Source organism: Heterodontus francisci, chromosome 41, assembly GCF_036365525.1.
Source record: "Heterodontus francisci isolate sHetFra1 chromosome 41, sHetFra1.hap1, whole genome shotgun sequence".
Classification (NCBI taxonomy): domain Eukaryota; kingdom Metazoa; phylum Chordata; class Chondrichthyes; order Heterodontiformes; family Heterodontidae; genus Heterodontus; species Heterodontus francisci.
This window is the reverse complement of record NC_090411.1, coordinates 35,213,379-35,229,360: the sequence shown is the minus strand read 5'-3', so window position 1 is coordinate 35,229,360 and position 15,982 is coordinate 35,213,379. Positions and strand designations below refer to the sequence as shown.

The 15,982-nt window shown below is 50.1% G+C and overlaps 1 protein-coding gene across 1 annotated transcript; it reads right to left on the bottom strand.

Moving 5' to 3' along the window:
- Positions 1-669: 669 nt before the first annotated feature.
- On the bottom strand, positions 670-15,321 carry cbx6a (chromobox homolog 6a). The gene is made up of 5 exons (XM_068019806.1): positions 15,214-15,321; positions 15,081-15,124; positions 14,925-14,990; positions 14,704-14,770; positions 670-10,941 (listed from the first exon to the last, which is right to left on the bottom strand). The coding sequence occupies exons 1-5, from the start codon at positions 15,280-15,282 to the stop codon at positions 10,021-10,023; spliced, it is 1,167 nt and encodes a 388-aa protein (XP_067875907.1). The 5' UTR covers positions 15,283-15,321; the 3' UTR covers positions 670-10,020.
- Positions 15,322-15,982: the final 661 nt, after the last annotated feature.

Genomic DNA, 15,982 nt, shown 5'->3' with positions numbered 1-15,982 from the left:
TACAGGTTATTTACCTCATTGACATTCCCATGACTATGACATGTCTTCAGACCCAAGAAGCTCATCGTAACAAATAGAAGTAGGCCATTCGGCCCCTCAAGCCTGCTTGCTCATTCAATAAGATCTTGGACATCAACTCGACCTTTCTGCCCTTCGATATACTCACAATGCAGGGCAGCACAGTGGTGCAGTGGTTAGCACCTCAGCCTCACAGCTGCAGCGACCCGGGTTCAGTTCTGGGTACTGCCTGTGCGGAGTTTGCAAGTTCTCCCTGTGACCGCGTGGGTTTCCGCCGGGTGCTCCAGTTTCCTCCTACAGCCAAAGACTTGCAGGTTGATAGGTAAATTGGCCATTGTAAATTGCCCTTAGTGTAGGTAGGTGGTAGGAGAATGGTGAGCATGTGGTAGGGAATATGGGATTAATGTAGGATTAGTATAAATTGGTGGTTGTTGGTCGGCACAGACTCGGTGGGCCGAAGGGCCTGTTTCAGTGCTGTATCTCTAAATAAAAAAAAATAAATTATTGAGAACCAATCTAGTCTTTTTTGAGGCCAATCTGGGTATTCCCAGCATTTTCTGTTTGAAGTTGAAGTTTAAATTTGAGTCTCGATTAGCTCCCTTAAACACACAAAAAAACACAACTTTCCAGCTTGTTTTAGGAACATGAACATTTATTTATTCCAAATTCACAAAGCGTGATAGAAGTGCTGGGTGCCTGCGTACAATAATGCAAATTCAAAAAACCATCGCAAGAACAGCAACAAATCTCATCAACATACAATTTCCAAATGCTAATCATTTTACGAAAAAAGTGTTACAAAGAAATCAGGGAAATGAGAGCGGGGGGGGGGGGGGGGGGGGGCGGAGTATCACAAGGTTCATTCAGTATTTATTAAATGCACTGGATTCAAACAACAATTAACATTTCCAGAGACCATTTCAGAAGATCAGCTGTTCCATTTCCCTCTCCTGCACAGACTACACTGTTGATTAGAACTGGACTGATACCAAGTAATCCCCAACCCTCCCCTTTCTCCAACTGGCCATCCTACAAGTCCCCTACCTCAGGAGGCCGTTCTTGTTGTCTGAGCCAAACAGCGAGTCTCAGCAGGATATTCAAACATAGAATGATGGCAACCAACTGCAAACCCCTCTCACCTGGTATCCTGTGGAGAGGGTACCAAGACAGCTACAAGGAGCTGGGACCCTGGTTGTAAACTATACCCCCTCCCACCACGCCCAGAGTTGGAGTTTGTTGGACCATTGAGTGTAGTCCAGACCGAGATGAGCTGATTCAGCAACAGGTCAAGAATCAAACCTGGCTTCTTCTTTCTCCATTACAGGCCTTTAGTAACTGTCTCCTCCATCACTGGCGTTCTGGAGAAGAGAAACTCTCTAACACAGTCACCCTGAGCCAAACACAAAGGCAGCAGGAAAATGGCTCATGTTCATACTTCCACTCCTGCGAATGAAGATTAATTGATCAATTATTACACCTTCACAGGATTCAGAGCATCAGATGCGTTCAGATGACCTGCTGAAGCATAAGCCTGCTCAGTCCAAGGCCTCTCAGTGAGGCCCAAACAACTCTCACCAGTCTTTGGCGTTCAGGGTCCTTCTCCATTCATTACCAACTGTTACCACCTCCCTTACCCCTGTTGCCTGCCTCAATTTGATATTCTTTTGTTAAACAAAACCTCCGATAGTAATGGAGGCTGTTTGAAGAGGCTGCTTCTGGTTTTGGGGCACCAAAGCTCACTGGAATGTTCCAATAAATAAAAATCAAATATCATTCAGCTGGCTTCAGGCGCATCACAGACACCCGGGGAACTTCAGGAAGACCCGTCCCGTTTGGTCAGTGCTGACAGTCCGAGTGGAGGTGGAATATCCAGGACAATGACCAACACTGACCACCTTCACCTCCTTCTGCCTTGTTCATTACCAGCCCTTGGCTACACCTCCCACCCCCCACAAGTAGAAACCATCGAATCCTAAAACTACCAGCTCCCTGCCCTCTCACTACTGGGGTCAGGAAACCAACTAAATGTGGGAGAGAGAGTGAGCGCATGCGAGAACAAGCGATGAGCATCACACTTCCTAATTGGTAAGGAATGGGGGCCTTTACTGCACAAGTTCATTGCAAAGGCTTTTTTGGATTAAAAAGTAAAATGTAAGAGACAAGCTTACAAGCTCAAATTTTTCACCGTGTCTGCCTCAGTTCTCTCCCTCTCTCCTTCTCAGAGGTTTCCCCTAAACAACATTCCTGCTTTTCCTATAGTTCATGAATTTCCCCAACACTGACTGTACGGGGTCAGTGCGAGGCCGTCAAATAAGAAAAACCCAGTTAGAGGCAAACAGAAACACCGCAAATCCTGAAGTGCAGGATCAACTCTAGCTGCGAGACTTATGAAAATACCTGACTTTTGAGTTAAGTCCAGGGATCGATCACTCCCGTGACTATATCCACTTGTAACGTCGAGCAGACCTTCATCCTGTCTGGGATCTTCCTGATCACAAGCCAAGTGGTTAAAAAGACACCTTTCCAACAAACTTTGCCATCTACAGCAGTGCCTCTCTCGAAGCCATCACTCTCCTCTCTCCCTCACATCCCACCCCAGACAACCCAATACAAAGGCCAGCAGTTTGCGAGTTCCATAGAATTACATGGAGGATTCCCAAAATGCAGAACAAGTCCCAGAAACCCATGGAATCAAAAGGAAACGGGTCCAGTTCTGTTCCAGGTAAAGCAGATGATCTTGATTCCATTACATTAGAGCCCCAGCAGGTAAATGGTGCAGCTCCTTAACCCCACAACACGAGCAAGTGTCACAACTCGATTGTCATTTTAAATCAAGAGATACACAAGCAAACCAGTACCTCTACTCGGGCAATCAGCTACAGGGTTGCATGCTCTAACTATATAAGGGGCACAGTCTAACACACAGCAACAAACAAACAAGACAACCCTCCCCACTCACACACTCCCTGTTTCAATCAGACAGAAGATTCCAAAATATCACAGGTAAATAAAATCTGACCTTTTTATATTCCACTCCCCACCCCTGTACAATAACTCACCCGCATGGAGTGCGTTTTCCATTAAAAGGACTGAATTTCTGCAGCATCTTTCTGGTCCTCAGGACTTTCCAAAGCTCTTTACAGACAATTAAGTGCTATTGAAGTTTGGTGACTGTTGTAACGTAGGAAACACAGCAGTCTATTTGCACACAGCAAGATCTCACAAACGGCAATGAGACAATGACTAGATCATCCGTTTGTGATGTTTATTGAGAGATAAATAATGGCCGGGACACCGGGGATAAACCTCTGCCTTTCGTCAAAATAATGCCGTGAGACCTTTTATGTCCGCCTGAGAGAGCAGACAGGGCCTCAGTTTAACGGCTTATCCCAAAGATAGCACCGCCAACAGTGCGGCACTCCCTCAGTACTGGCCCTGCGACAGTGCGGCACTCCCTCAGTACTGACCCTCCGACAGTGCAGTACCCTCTCAGTACTGACCCTGCGACAGTGCAGCACTCCCTCAGTACTGACCCTCCGACAGTGCAGCACCCTCTCAGTACTGACCCTCCGACAGTGCAGCACTCCCTCAGTACTGACCCTCCCACAGTGCCAACCCTCCGACAGTGTGGTGCTCCCTCAGTACTGACCCTCCGACAGTGCAGTGCACCCTCAGTACTGACCCTCCGACAGTGCAGCACCCTCTCAGTACCTGACCCTGCGACAGTGCAGTGCTCCCTCAGTACTGACCTTCCGACAGTGCAGTGCTCCCTCAGTACTGACCCTCCGACAGTGCAGCACCCTCAGTACTGACCCTGCGACAGTGCAGCACTCCCTCAGTACTGACCCTCCTACAGTGCCGACCCTCCGACAGTATGGTGCTCCCTCAGTACTGACCCTCTGACAGTGCAGTGCTCCCTCAGTACTGACCCTCCGACAGTGCAGTGCTCCCTCAGTACTGACCCTCCGACAGTGCAGTGCTCCTTCAGTACTGACCCTCCGACAGTGCAGTGCTCCCTCAGTACTGACCCTGTGACAGTGCAGCACTCCCTCAGCACTGACCCTGTGACAGTGCAGCACTCCCTCAGCACTGACCCTGTGACAGTGCAGCACTCCCTCAGCACTGACCCTGTGACAGTGCAGCACTCCCTCAGCACTGACCCTGTGACAGTGCAGCACTCCCTCAGCACTGACCCTGTGACAGTGCAGCACTCCCTCAGCACTGACCCTGTGACAGTGCAGCACTCCCTCAGTACTGACCCTGTGACAGTGCAGCACTCCCTCAGTGCAATAAGTCCCTGGAGTGAGCTTTGAACCGATGAGGTTGTGACTCTGAGAGAACAGTGCTACCCGTTGAGCCAAACTCACAGCCTAAACATTATTCGGAGTTATTTCCAAAGCAGACAGATGTGCAGCAGTTCTGGCTCCCGTTCATTAAACTCCGGGATGTCTTTGCTGAGAATGAAACATCTCCATTCCTCATGTACTGTGTCAGCAGAAAGCTCTCCATTGTCAGCAACAGTCAGGTGCAGGGAACCCCTTCAGTCTGTTCCGACAATGCTTTAAACCCCAACCCCTCCATGTGAAAAAGGAATCTGGAATTCTCATTTTTCACAGTCGGTCATCCTCAGTGTAAGGCAGGACTGAATTATGGGCTGTTTGTGGAGGTCAGATAACATTCTCCCAGCACTATCCTGACGAGGGTCATATTCGGAGCCTTTACTACGTAATGCTTTCACCAAACAGAGCTACATCAAGACCAGGCTCTCAACTCGCTGCTCCAAAGGGATTCCGTTTTTCATCCAAACCTTCGCTTCACCCGTTCAAGTGCAGCCATAGGGCAGTCAAGGTAGATTAGCTGCGATCCTACTGAATACGAAGCAGGCTCAAGGGGCCAAATTGCCATTCCTGTGCCCGCCCCCTGAAAGTTGAGAAGTTGCAGCTGTGTAAAATTCATCAATTTTAATGAATTAATTGCGGAGGAAGGGGGCCCCGGGTATGAAAACAGCACCGGCTGCCTCCAACACAAACATCTCATTAAAATCTCCTGCTCCAAGTTCAAATGGATACCAGCAAAACGTAATCACAAGTCAGCTATTCAAACACAACCAGCCCTGACTCCCAGCCTCAGTAACTGTTTTAAGTTCAGGGACAAATTCTCAAGACGCAAAAACTTGCAGCAATTTTATGCAGTCCCAAAATCTGGTGCAATCTCACTGACCTTTGCTGAATGAAGGCTCCATGCATGATGTCAGACCTCCTGCTGAGCACAGACCATTCCGTGCCGCTCTCCCTGCGCCCGGCGCCGTGCCGCTCTCCCTGCGCCCGGCGCCGTGCCGCTCTCCCTGTTCTAGGTAGCTTCTCAACTAAACATTCTCAACTGAAACACTCCCACCAATCACTTGCTCAGTAAAATTCTGCTAAATTGCACCTTAACAACAGCCAGACTTCCGGACTCACTGTAAATAAAAACCCAGCAACTGACAGACCCTGGTCATTTGTGTGTCTATCTAACTTGTCGACGACCATCCTCATAGTAAAACTTGCATTTCTATAGCACCTTTCGCCAGCTTCGGACGTCCCAAAGCACTTTACAGCCAATGAAGCACTTTTCTGAAGTGCAGTCACTCTTGTAAGGCAGGAAACACAGCAGACAATTTGTGCACAGCAAGATCCCATAAACAGCAATGTGATAAATCACCAGATCATGATTTTTTTTTTTAAAGTGATGTTTGTTGAGGGATAAATCTTGACCCCAAGATACTGGGGAGAACTTCCCCCCTGCTCTTCTTCGAAATAGTGGCTGTGGGATCTTCTTGATCCATCTAAGGGAGCAGACAAGTCCCCAGTTTGCAGACAGACAGCCCCTCCTGCAGAGCAATACTGGATTAGGAGAAACGGAGTTTGAACCCACAACCTTCAGAATTGGAGGTCAAAGTTTGATCTGTGAGAGAGGAAGGGCAGTAAGCAGCTCCGAGACAATCACTTCTTTCATTGCAAACATCCAGAAATAGCCACACTACACACCTGCTCTCTTCCACCCCCCCCCCCCTCCCAACACAAATCCATTACCAGATATATTCGGAACTATGACGGCAGGGATCTTGTGTTCCTGATTTTAGTCTGTCTGCTGTGTTAAGCGGACGAGCATCAGCCATTGCCAGGCACACGGAGGGACTAGGTCATTTCTGGCCGCACTCATCGGCCAATTACAACTCCATACCAAGAGGCCTGGGAAGAGGTGGCACCTCAGCCACAGGAAGAGGGTGAAAGGGAGAAAGAGTCTCCAAACTCAGCAACAGCCTCCAGCATGGCAAACCGAAGCAATGCGACAATGGAGCAAATATTTTTCTCTGAAAACAGAACAGGTTCCCGTTACTTACTGGCCCTTTAGACACACAAACCAGAACCACAATTAATACACATCTGTCTTAAACAATATATATATATATTGTTGCAAAAATCACTATTAAATCCAGAAAACTACTGAGCAGAACCCTCTCCAAATCAAGTGCATCTCTACATAGTTCACACAAAGAAAATTGTACCATCTATTCAACCTTTCAGGAAATTGCCACTTTTACATTTTACAGCAAAACATTTTTTCAGTTGGGGGGGGGGGGGGGGGGTTGATGTGATCATTCCCACTCCACTGCGACAGGACAACTGGCCTGGATAAGATCAAGCACAAATAATGAGAAACTCTTGCGCTCTTGAAGGACCCCCAACTCTCGACAGGACAGTGCTTCACAACAAACATTTCGAATATTGCACCACTGACTGTAACCCTTCTGATTTCCAAAAGGAGGACTTCTGGGCTCAGTGAGACAAAGAGAGACACGAGAGCAGGGAAGAGAGTCTGTCCCACTTCAGGGAGACAGACTGGGCAGCAAAATTAAATAAGCTCCCACTAAGTCTGCCCAACGCAGCCTTCCGCACTCTCTCGTCGCAACCATCTCAGGGATCTCTCCCGAGCAAAATTACAATTTTAGGGACATGTTCAACACCACCGGGGACTGGATTGAGACTAGGCCTGTTACACACACGCTCAAAAAGGGTTGTTCACATGGGCCTTTGGAATGGACCTCGCTTGCCAGAACGGTTTACAATCTCAGTAACCGAAACATGGAGTAACATTCAATCTCCAATTGTCAAAAATGGCAAGAAAATCGCTGCCAGCCCAATTAACAGTGGATCAGAAGATCTTCCCTTCCTCAGAGGTGAGCAGCTCAGTGTCTCAATATCCCAACACTCCCAAGATTCGACATCAGATAAAGGATGAGATTACAGGGCTGATGCTGAAGGGACAGGAATGTCCAGTCACAGAGTTCCTACCATCACCAGTGTAGGGCAGCACTGAAAGACCAGCCTGCTCCATCGATCAATAGCTCATTACATCAAAACACTCCGTCTGATTCAGACTCCACCTGATGAGGTTGCAGACATTTGCCATTTGAACATCCTATAGTTACGCTGAAATCACATTCTCCAAATTAAATCCAAATCCAAGAGATTTCATCCAACATTCCACTAAACAAGACCATCACAGAATACAGCACAGGAGGCCATTCAGTCCATTGTGTCTGTGCTAGCCACTAAAAATGAGTCTCCAAATCAGCTCGAACATCAAGATCTGGTTGATGATTGCATTGCTCTCCAGGAAGGAGCTATGACCCTCATTTGACCCTTGACGCTCCACGAAAACCCCAAACTACTGGTGTAAATCCCCCTCCAGATATAACTGGCCTTTTTGCCACTTCGAAGCAGAACGGCGGAATCGATCCCTTCTCCACCTTCTAACACTCCGGGAGCAGTTGGAAGTTAAGCAGCCTCAGGAACAGTGTCCCTTCGCTGTGAGATCGATCTTGGAGGAAGACCACAGGACCAGAGTGTATAGACAACATCGGGCTTCAGTTTAATAAAACTGCTGCCAGGTTTCTCCCCCGTAATCAACAGGCTGTCCTCAAACACTCGATCGCACAATAATTGCACCCCATCACCTCTGCAGGAGCCGCAGGGCGCAGGACTCCTCATTGCTCGCAGGGCGCAGGACTCCTCATTGCTCGCAGGGCGCAGGACTCCTCATTGCTCGCAGGGCGCAGGACTCCTCATTGCTCGCAGGGCGCAGGACTCCTCATTGCTCGCAGGGCGCAGGACTCCTCATTGCTCGCAGGGCGCAGGACTCCTCATTGCTCGCAGGGCGCAGGACTCCTCATTGCTCGCAGGGTGAACCCCCAGTATTAGTTGCTTCAAGATTAATTCATTCTGTATCGTCCTATCAGAGCCCAGTGGATGCAGCACAAGTTAGGCTGTTCCTTTAAACATGGCTTGCAAAATGAATTGGAAACACTGAATTCAAAACGGCAAATGAAACAATTCTTTCTACACTTCTCCTTTCTCATATTCTCCCTCACCCCCACTGGCCAACATGTTATTTAACCAACTCAGATCCATGTAACACAGGCACAAACACCCAGCCACAATAAACAGACTACCTGACAACCCTGTTCACATTAGTCCGACCGAACACAGACACAATCACAGAGGCCCCCGATTAAGAACAGCTTCGTAAGCATCTTTTAAGCCTGACTGCTGTCCTTTATTCTCTGATGAAACATCAGCCCAGCTCCAGAACATGCGTGCGGATTGTCACCACCAGACTCATTCTCCCCAACCCCCTCCCAAATATCTCTCATAAGCTTTAGAATCTTATATATTGTGCAATGGGAGCAAGCTTTAAAAATCAGCCTCACCCGTTCAGCGATGAGGCTTGCATGGATCCCTCTATTATCACGTCACATAACGTTACATGGGGGTCCGACTGTCAGATCTCCACAGTAGAGAACGTCCGCAGATTAGCGACTGTGGCAATGCAACAGCATCGGGAGAGTCGGGGGAAAATGATACAGACCCTCTTCTCCCTGCTGTACCCCAAGCGCAGGAGACCGGGAGTCCGTTTCCAACAGCTCCTCCCAGAGGTCCAGCGGCCCTGCTCTTACACCAGTGATGGGACACTCTTGGCGCTGAATATCTTCCCCCATTGTCGGCTCCAGCCCACACTCGCCCCCAAAGGAATTACACCAAAACAATCCTTTGGAATCTATAATTCCAAAGCCAGACTAGTCCTAACCCCAGCTGTAAACAGCTATCCCTGTGTTAAAACAGAGTGCTAAGAAGTGCGTTCAGCTTTTTCTCATATAATAAAAATTAATTTGTACTAAAAGTTTATTACGACCTTTTTAAAAAAAGCCGCTGGAAAGATTTCAGCCAGCTCAGTCGAGCTGGACAGCGGAGATGGCACACGGGTTAATTCTCATCTCCATAAAGTGGCTGTGGTCTACTGCAGATTACAAATAAAAAGGGGTCAAAAATGGAAGAAGCTGCACAAAGGTTTATAAAAGCAGAAAGCGCCAAAAGCACAGCTCTGCATTTCCAGCACTTTCTGCTCCCATTCACCATTTTCAGCATTTGCAGTTTCTCTCTCCGTTTCTAAGCTTTATGTGTTATAATAATCGGTAGTGTCACTGGAAGCTCCCCGAATGGAACACTCGAGAGCTAGAAACAGATAAACATTAAAACATAACAGTCCAGCCTCCATATTTGCTCAAGAGAAATTCTAATGTGGGGTGGAGAGGTGGGAAGATGAACATGAGAGGGAGGGTAGAGAGCGGGCAGTGGGGGAGGGGACAAGGGGCGGAGCCCAGGAGAGCAAGGGGCGGAGCCCGGGCACAAAGTGGGGGGGCAGGGGAGAGGGGATTGGGACAGAGATCAACAAAATGAGAGTGCGAAAGAGAGTGTGAGCAGAGAAAGAGTGCCCCGAGAGGAAAGCATTATTGGGGGAACAGACGCAAGCTTTAAATAAAATAGAAGCCTGCGTTAGGAGGATGGCACCAACTGACTGGGCCAAATGACATCAACATCCACCCAACTAGAAGAAACGAGCCCTGGAGCACCTCTGGAGGCAGGAGTGCTGGACTGACCGACGTCCTGGGAGGTCCCCGGCCTACTTATTCACAGTGGCAGTTTTCACAAAGTTGTCAGCATTGCAGAACTCTTTGATGGTGACGGTGAGGAGATTGGTCGTCACATCTGTCACCACCACATTGGAGCAGGGCGACATCTCCGGCCGCCAGTCCGACACGTCCTGCTCCATGTCCGAGCCCGAGCCGAGCCCCTGACCACCGGGAGGCGACCGTCTGCCAGCTGCAGACTCCGGAGGGAGCGAGAGGTCGAGAGCCTCAGCTTCCCGCCAGTCGGGTACCGCCGGGCTTGGAGACTCACCAGGGAGCTTGGGCCCGCAGTCTCGCGCATCCCCCGACCGCTGCCACTCGCTGCCGGCGGGGACTGGGTCGCTGGCGTAGCGGGGGGAGCAGGGCAGGGCCGGCAAGGGTTCAGGCCGCATGGCAGGGCCACGGAAGATTGGCTCAGAGCGCGAGGTGCCCGGGTCACTCTCCATCCTCCTCTCGTCCCTGATTGGCGTCCGGAAAGATTTGTCGTAGACGGAAAAGTTATTAAACTTCATGTGACGGATCTGGCTGCGGAGGATGCTGTCACTGAACTTCTTGCTCTTGCCAATCACCCGGTTACGCGAAGGGATCTTGGCCTTGCTCAGTGTCTTGCTGCTCTTGTCGATCACCTTCAGATTGAGAATGATGCGGTTACGTTTGCGTTTTCGAGGTTCTACCTTGCGGTTGATGATGCGGACGGTCTCGGGGAGGGGGAGTTGCGTCCGGCTTGGCCCACTCAGGCCTGGCTGTGGGTCAGTGCGGGTCAGGTTCCGTTTGGACGCCCGGTAACAGTGGCGTATGTTCTTCTTCAGCTTGTAGGCGGCGAGGCTGCCGGGAATCTTCGCTGCCGATCCGGATCCTGGCTTCATGGAAAAGTGCATCTCCCCGATCCTCAAGGCCTCAGCCTGGGCACGGGCCTGGGAGAGGGATGGAGAGCAGTTACAACATAGTAGAGAGCAGTTACACCAAAGTGGGCAAGGGCTACATGAGAACAAACTCAGGAGTGAGGAAGAGCAGGCAGGGATACTGTACATTCATTCCCGAGTGTTAACTTTGCCTGGATTCCTTTAACCAATTCCTTTCACAATCCCAAATTTTTCATTAATTCAAATCACAATGAGCAAAGCTCATTATATTTATATTACTGATGGGGAGGTGGGAGATGTATATTAGTGGTGAGAAATATGCAATAAAGCTCCAGAAACAGCTCACGTCTATTGCATCCTCCCACTGACCCCTACTTCAGTGCACAATAACATTTGTTCTCATCCATCCCCTGGAAAATACCTAGCAGTGCTGAAAATCTCTCAACCCCTCTGCCTCAAACTGTGGAACATAACCCAGAGTAATACGGGTGGCACAGTGGTTAGCACCACAGCCTCACAGCTCCTGCGACCCGGGTTCAATTCTGGGTACTGCCTGTGCGGAGTTTGCAAGTTCTCCCTGTGTCTGCGTGGGTTTCCTCCGGGTGCTCCAGTTTCCTCCCACCTCCAAAAGACTTGCAGGTTGATAGGTAAATTGGCCATTGTAAATTGCCCCTAGTGTAGGTAAGTGTTAGGAGAATGGTGGGGATGTAGTACAGACTATGGGATTAATGTAGGATTAGTATAAATGGGTGGTTGTTGGTCAGCACAGACTCGGTGGGCCGAAGGGCCTGTTTCAATGCTGTATCTCTAAATAAATAAATTAAATAAATAAATAAATAATACAACTCGACAATTCTAATCTTCCCAACTTGGGCTGCATCTGAAGAGTATTTTGAGGTGCCACATGCAGGCAAGAGTAAAGTGGAGTGACAGGTTTGGGGGCGGGGCAATCTGGAAAGATTAGCTAAGAGTTGCGTTCGCTTACGTGTGGCCGTGTGTTCAGAGAACACACAGTGCGTCAGGGATTCTCCCAGAATGGGCTGGACACCGGGAGACAGCCGCGGCCCAATGGGCTGGACACCGGGAGACAGCCGCGGCCCAATGGGCTGGACACCGGGAGACAGCCGCGGCCCAATGGGCTGGACACCGGGAGACAGCCGCGGCCCAATGGGCTGGACACCGGGAGACAGCCGCGGCCCAATGGGCTGGACACCGGGAGACAGCCGCGGCACAATGGGCTGGACACCGGGAGACAGCCGCGGCCCAATGGGCTGGACACCGGGAGACAGCCGCGGCCCAATGGGCTGGACACCGGGAGACAGCCTCGCCCCAATGGGCTGGACACCGGGAGACAGCCGCGCCCCAATGGGCTGGACACCGGGAGACAGCCGCGGCCCAATGGGCTGGACACCGGGAGACAGCCGCGCCCCAATGGGCTGGACACCGGGAGACAGCCGCGCCCCAATGGGCTGGACACCGGGAGACAGCCGCGGCCCAATGGGCTGGACCCTGGGAGACAGCCTCGCCCCAATGGGCTGGACACTGGGAGACAGCCGCGGCCCAATGGGCTGGACACCGGGAGACAGCCGCGGCCCAATGGGCTGGACACCGGGAGACAGCCGCGGCCCAATGGGCTGGACACCGGGAGACAGCCGCGGCCCAATGGGCTGGACACTGGGAGACAGCCGCGGCCCAATGGGCTGGACACCGGGAGACAGCCGCGCCCCAATGGGCTGGACACTGGGAGGTAATTAACACGACGATGCCTTCATAATTCGATCAGCTACTGAAGGCCCAGTTAGTAACTAGCGAGTGTTTGAAGCAATGAAATTCACAACAGGACAAAATTTGATTTGCAACAGTAACATCCTACACTGATCATATGATGCCAACATTCTACTTTGATTGGCTGGAATGACATCATTGCAGTAGTATCCTACAGACTGGACCATTGTGTGGAGTTGCTCACAGCCACTGTGTGGAGGGGGGGGGTTCCAGGAATTTTTGCCAGCATTTTGGGATCGCACTTTGCAACTCCACCCATTTCTTAATGAAAACGTAGGGCTCTCGGTTTGCGGTCACACCCTGAGGTGTCAGTCGTGGCTCAGTGGGCAGTAGTCTCGCCTCAAGTCTCACTCCAGGAGCTGAGCACATAATCCACATTGATGCTCCCAGTGCAGCAAGGTCCTGTGACAATATACTGAAGAGCTCCCGGCCAATATGCATTCCTCAAACAACACCTAAAGGCAGATGTCTGTGGGATCTTGCTGTGCGCAAACTGGCTGTCATTTTTCCTACAAAAAAAATTAGCATTTCATGACCTCAGGATGTCCCAAAGTACTTGACAGCCAATGAAGTAGAGCCCAAGAGGGGCCGAATGGCCTGTTTCTGTGCTGTATAACTCTATGACTTTAAGTACTTTTTGAAGTGCAGTCACTGTTATGCAGGAATCACAGCAGCCAACCTGCACACAGCAAGATCCCATAAAGAGCAATGTGATAATTAGTGATGTTAGTTTCAGGATTGATATTGGCCCCAGTTCACTGGGAACAACTCCACAGCTCTTCAAAATAGTGGCCGTGGGATTTTCTTTAAAGACACTACACAAATGCAAGTTGTTGAAATAAAAAGGCCCAAGGTGGTCACAGGAGCATCATAAAGCAAAGCCCGACATCGGGTCAGAGGAGGAGATTGGGGCAGGTGGCCAAAAGCCAAATATAGGTTTTAAGGAACACATTAAAAGGAGAGGGAGGGACAGAGTTTCAGAGCTTAGGGCCCTGGCAGCTGAAGGAATGGCCTCCAATGCTGCAGCAACTAAAATCAGGGATACGCAAGAGGCCGGAATTAGAGGAGTGCAGCAATCTGGGAGGGTCGTGGGGCTGGAGATTACAGAGCAGGAGGATCAAGAACCTCACGTGACCGTCACAAGGCAGACAAAGCCTGTTTAACGTCTCATCCAAAACACAGTCCCTCCGACAGTGCGGCTCTCCCTCAGTACTGACCCTCCGACAGTGCGGCTCTCCCTCAGTACTGACCCTCCGACAGTGCGGCGCTCCCTCAGCACTGGCCCTCCGACAGTGCGGCGCTCCCTCAGTACTGACCCTCCGACAGTGCGGCACTCCCTCGACAGTGCGGCACTCCCTCAGCACTGGCCCTCCGACAGTGCGGCGCTCCCTCAGCACTGGCCCTCCGACAGTGCGGCGCTCCCTCAGCACTGGCCCTCCGACAGTGCGGCGCTCCCTCAGCACTGGCCCTCCGACAGTGCGGCGCTCCCTCAGTACTGCACTATGACTGTCAAATCTCTGCAGTGGGACTCGAACTCAGAACGTTCCAAGCCAGAGGTCAGATTGTGCTGTTACTGACTGAGCCATTGCAGACACTGAGTGAAACATCAGCTCTCTTTAAAGTATCCCTCTCTGAACCCCCATTCTCATAACCCCGTTTCCACTGGCTGCTGAATAACCTTCCACAGGCTTTTATCAAATGGAAATGCAAGCATTAAAAATGAAGAAAAATAGAGAAACAAAGAAAATGTCAACTCCCACTTTCTGTAGTTCCAGGACCAAAGCATCCTGCAAAATGCAAGAACCCCTCTTAATAATAAAACCCAAAGCAAAAGAGAATCAACAGAAATAATGAATTTAATGTATAGGAATCTGTAAAATGCAAACAGGATCATTTTAAAAATCCTGCCAACTGTATCATTTATTCAAAACAGGACGCGTTATGTCACCTTGCTGTGAGGAAGCACACACAATAACAAGTATATTTTGCTTTGTTTTTGTTCATTTTTTTTTAATGTCAAAGACTCACTTTTAACAAGAAGGTTTTGGGTTTGGGGCCTCGCTTCTTTGGCCCGTACAGCTCCCTCTCCCTCTCTCTGCAAGAAATGCAAAGGATAAACAACAGAAATGCACATTTTGCAATATGCACGGCAACGGGAATATATTTTTTTAAATATAAAAAAATAAATAAATCCAAAATGGACCCGATCCAGGGCAGGAAGAAAAATTTTCCTCCGCCTCCCACTGTACCTCTGCTCAAAGGCTGCAATCAAACGGGCATCCAAGATATTTTCCTCGGGCTCCCAAGTGCTGTATCTAAAAGCGGAAAGTGGTTGATTATTGCATCTTTGTAAAGAATACAGATTTAATTTTATTTTGCATTTGTTTTCTTGGCCCGCCACTTACTTGATAGCCCATCCTTTCCACTTCACCAGATACTCGATGCGGCCCTGTCAGAAATGCAAAAGGGAAAGGTTATTCGGGCCGGCGGCTGCGTGCACCGGGCGGCTCTTTCTGCATTGCTTACGGTGCATCCTACCTTCCGGACCCGCCGCTTGATGATCGATTCTGCCGCGAACACCCGCTCCCCCACCGCCGAAAGCTCCATCTTGGCTCCAGCCCCTTCGCACCAGCTCAGCGCGCAGCCGCCGAGTCCCCGCGCACGTGACCGCACCGTTGCCAGGGACCGGCCGCGCCCCCGGAGGCGGTTGCCAGGGACTTCTCCCGGGCGCCAGAGGGTTTGCAGCGCAATGTGTGTGTTTGCAAAGCCCCCAGATTGAGGAATTATCACCAATTGTAGAGTTTTCAGCCCCCCCAGCGGGTTTGCCAGCTCCATCCTGCAGCCAGTGCAATCTTTCACTGCTCTGTGCATTGTTCTCCGGTTGCATTGAGTCCAGTCTGCAAAGAGAAAAGGCCATTCAGTCCATCCAAACCTACCCCCCAGTTGTTGGACGGTGCAATAGTTTATTCACAGGGAGAGGTTGAGTCAGGACCCAATCCAGCCTTTAAGGGAAGGGTTGAAAAGCTAATTGATGCAGATGCAGAGAGGTGCAGTGGGATTCATTTTGGAGCTTTGACAGGACGATGGGGAACAGTTCAAAGAAGCAGCATCTTATCTAAATGGTGAGAGATTGCAGAGCTCTGAGATGCAGAGGGATCTGGATGTTCTAGTGCATGAATCGCAAAAGGTTAGTATGCAGGTACAGCATATACATAAAATTATAAGATATAGGAGCAGGAGTAGGCCATTCAGCCCATCAAGCCTGCCCCGCCATTCAATAAGATCATGGCTGATCTGTCCCAGGCCT

Coding starts and splice junctions, on each gene's coding strand:
- cbx6a (XM_068019806.1), bottom strand. CDS start 15,282: ATGGAGCTTTCGGCGGTGGGGGAGCGGGTGTTCGCGGCAGAATCGATC. Junction 14,771..14,924: donor ATTGCAGCCTTTGAGCAGAG/GTACAGTGGGAG, acceptor CATTTCTTGCAG/AGAGAGGGAGAGGGAGCTGT. Junction 10,942..14,703: donor CCAAAACCTTCTTGTTAAAA/GTGAGTCTTTGA, acceptor TCCCTCTCCCAG/GCCCGTGCCCAGGCTGAGGC.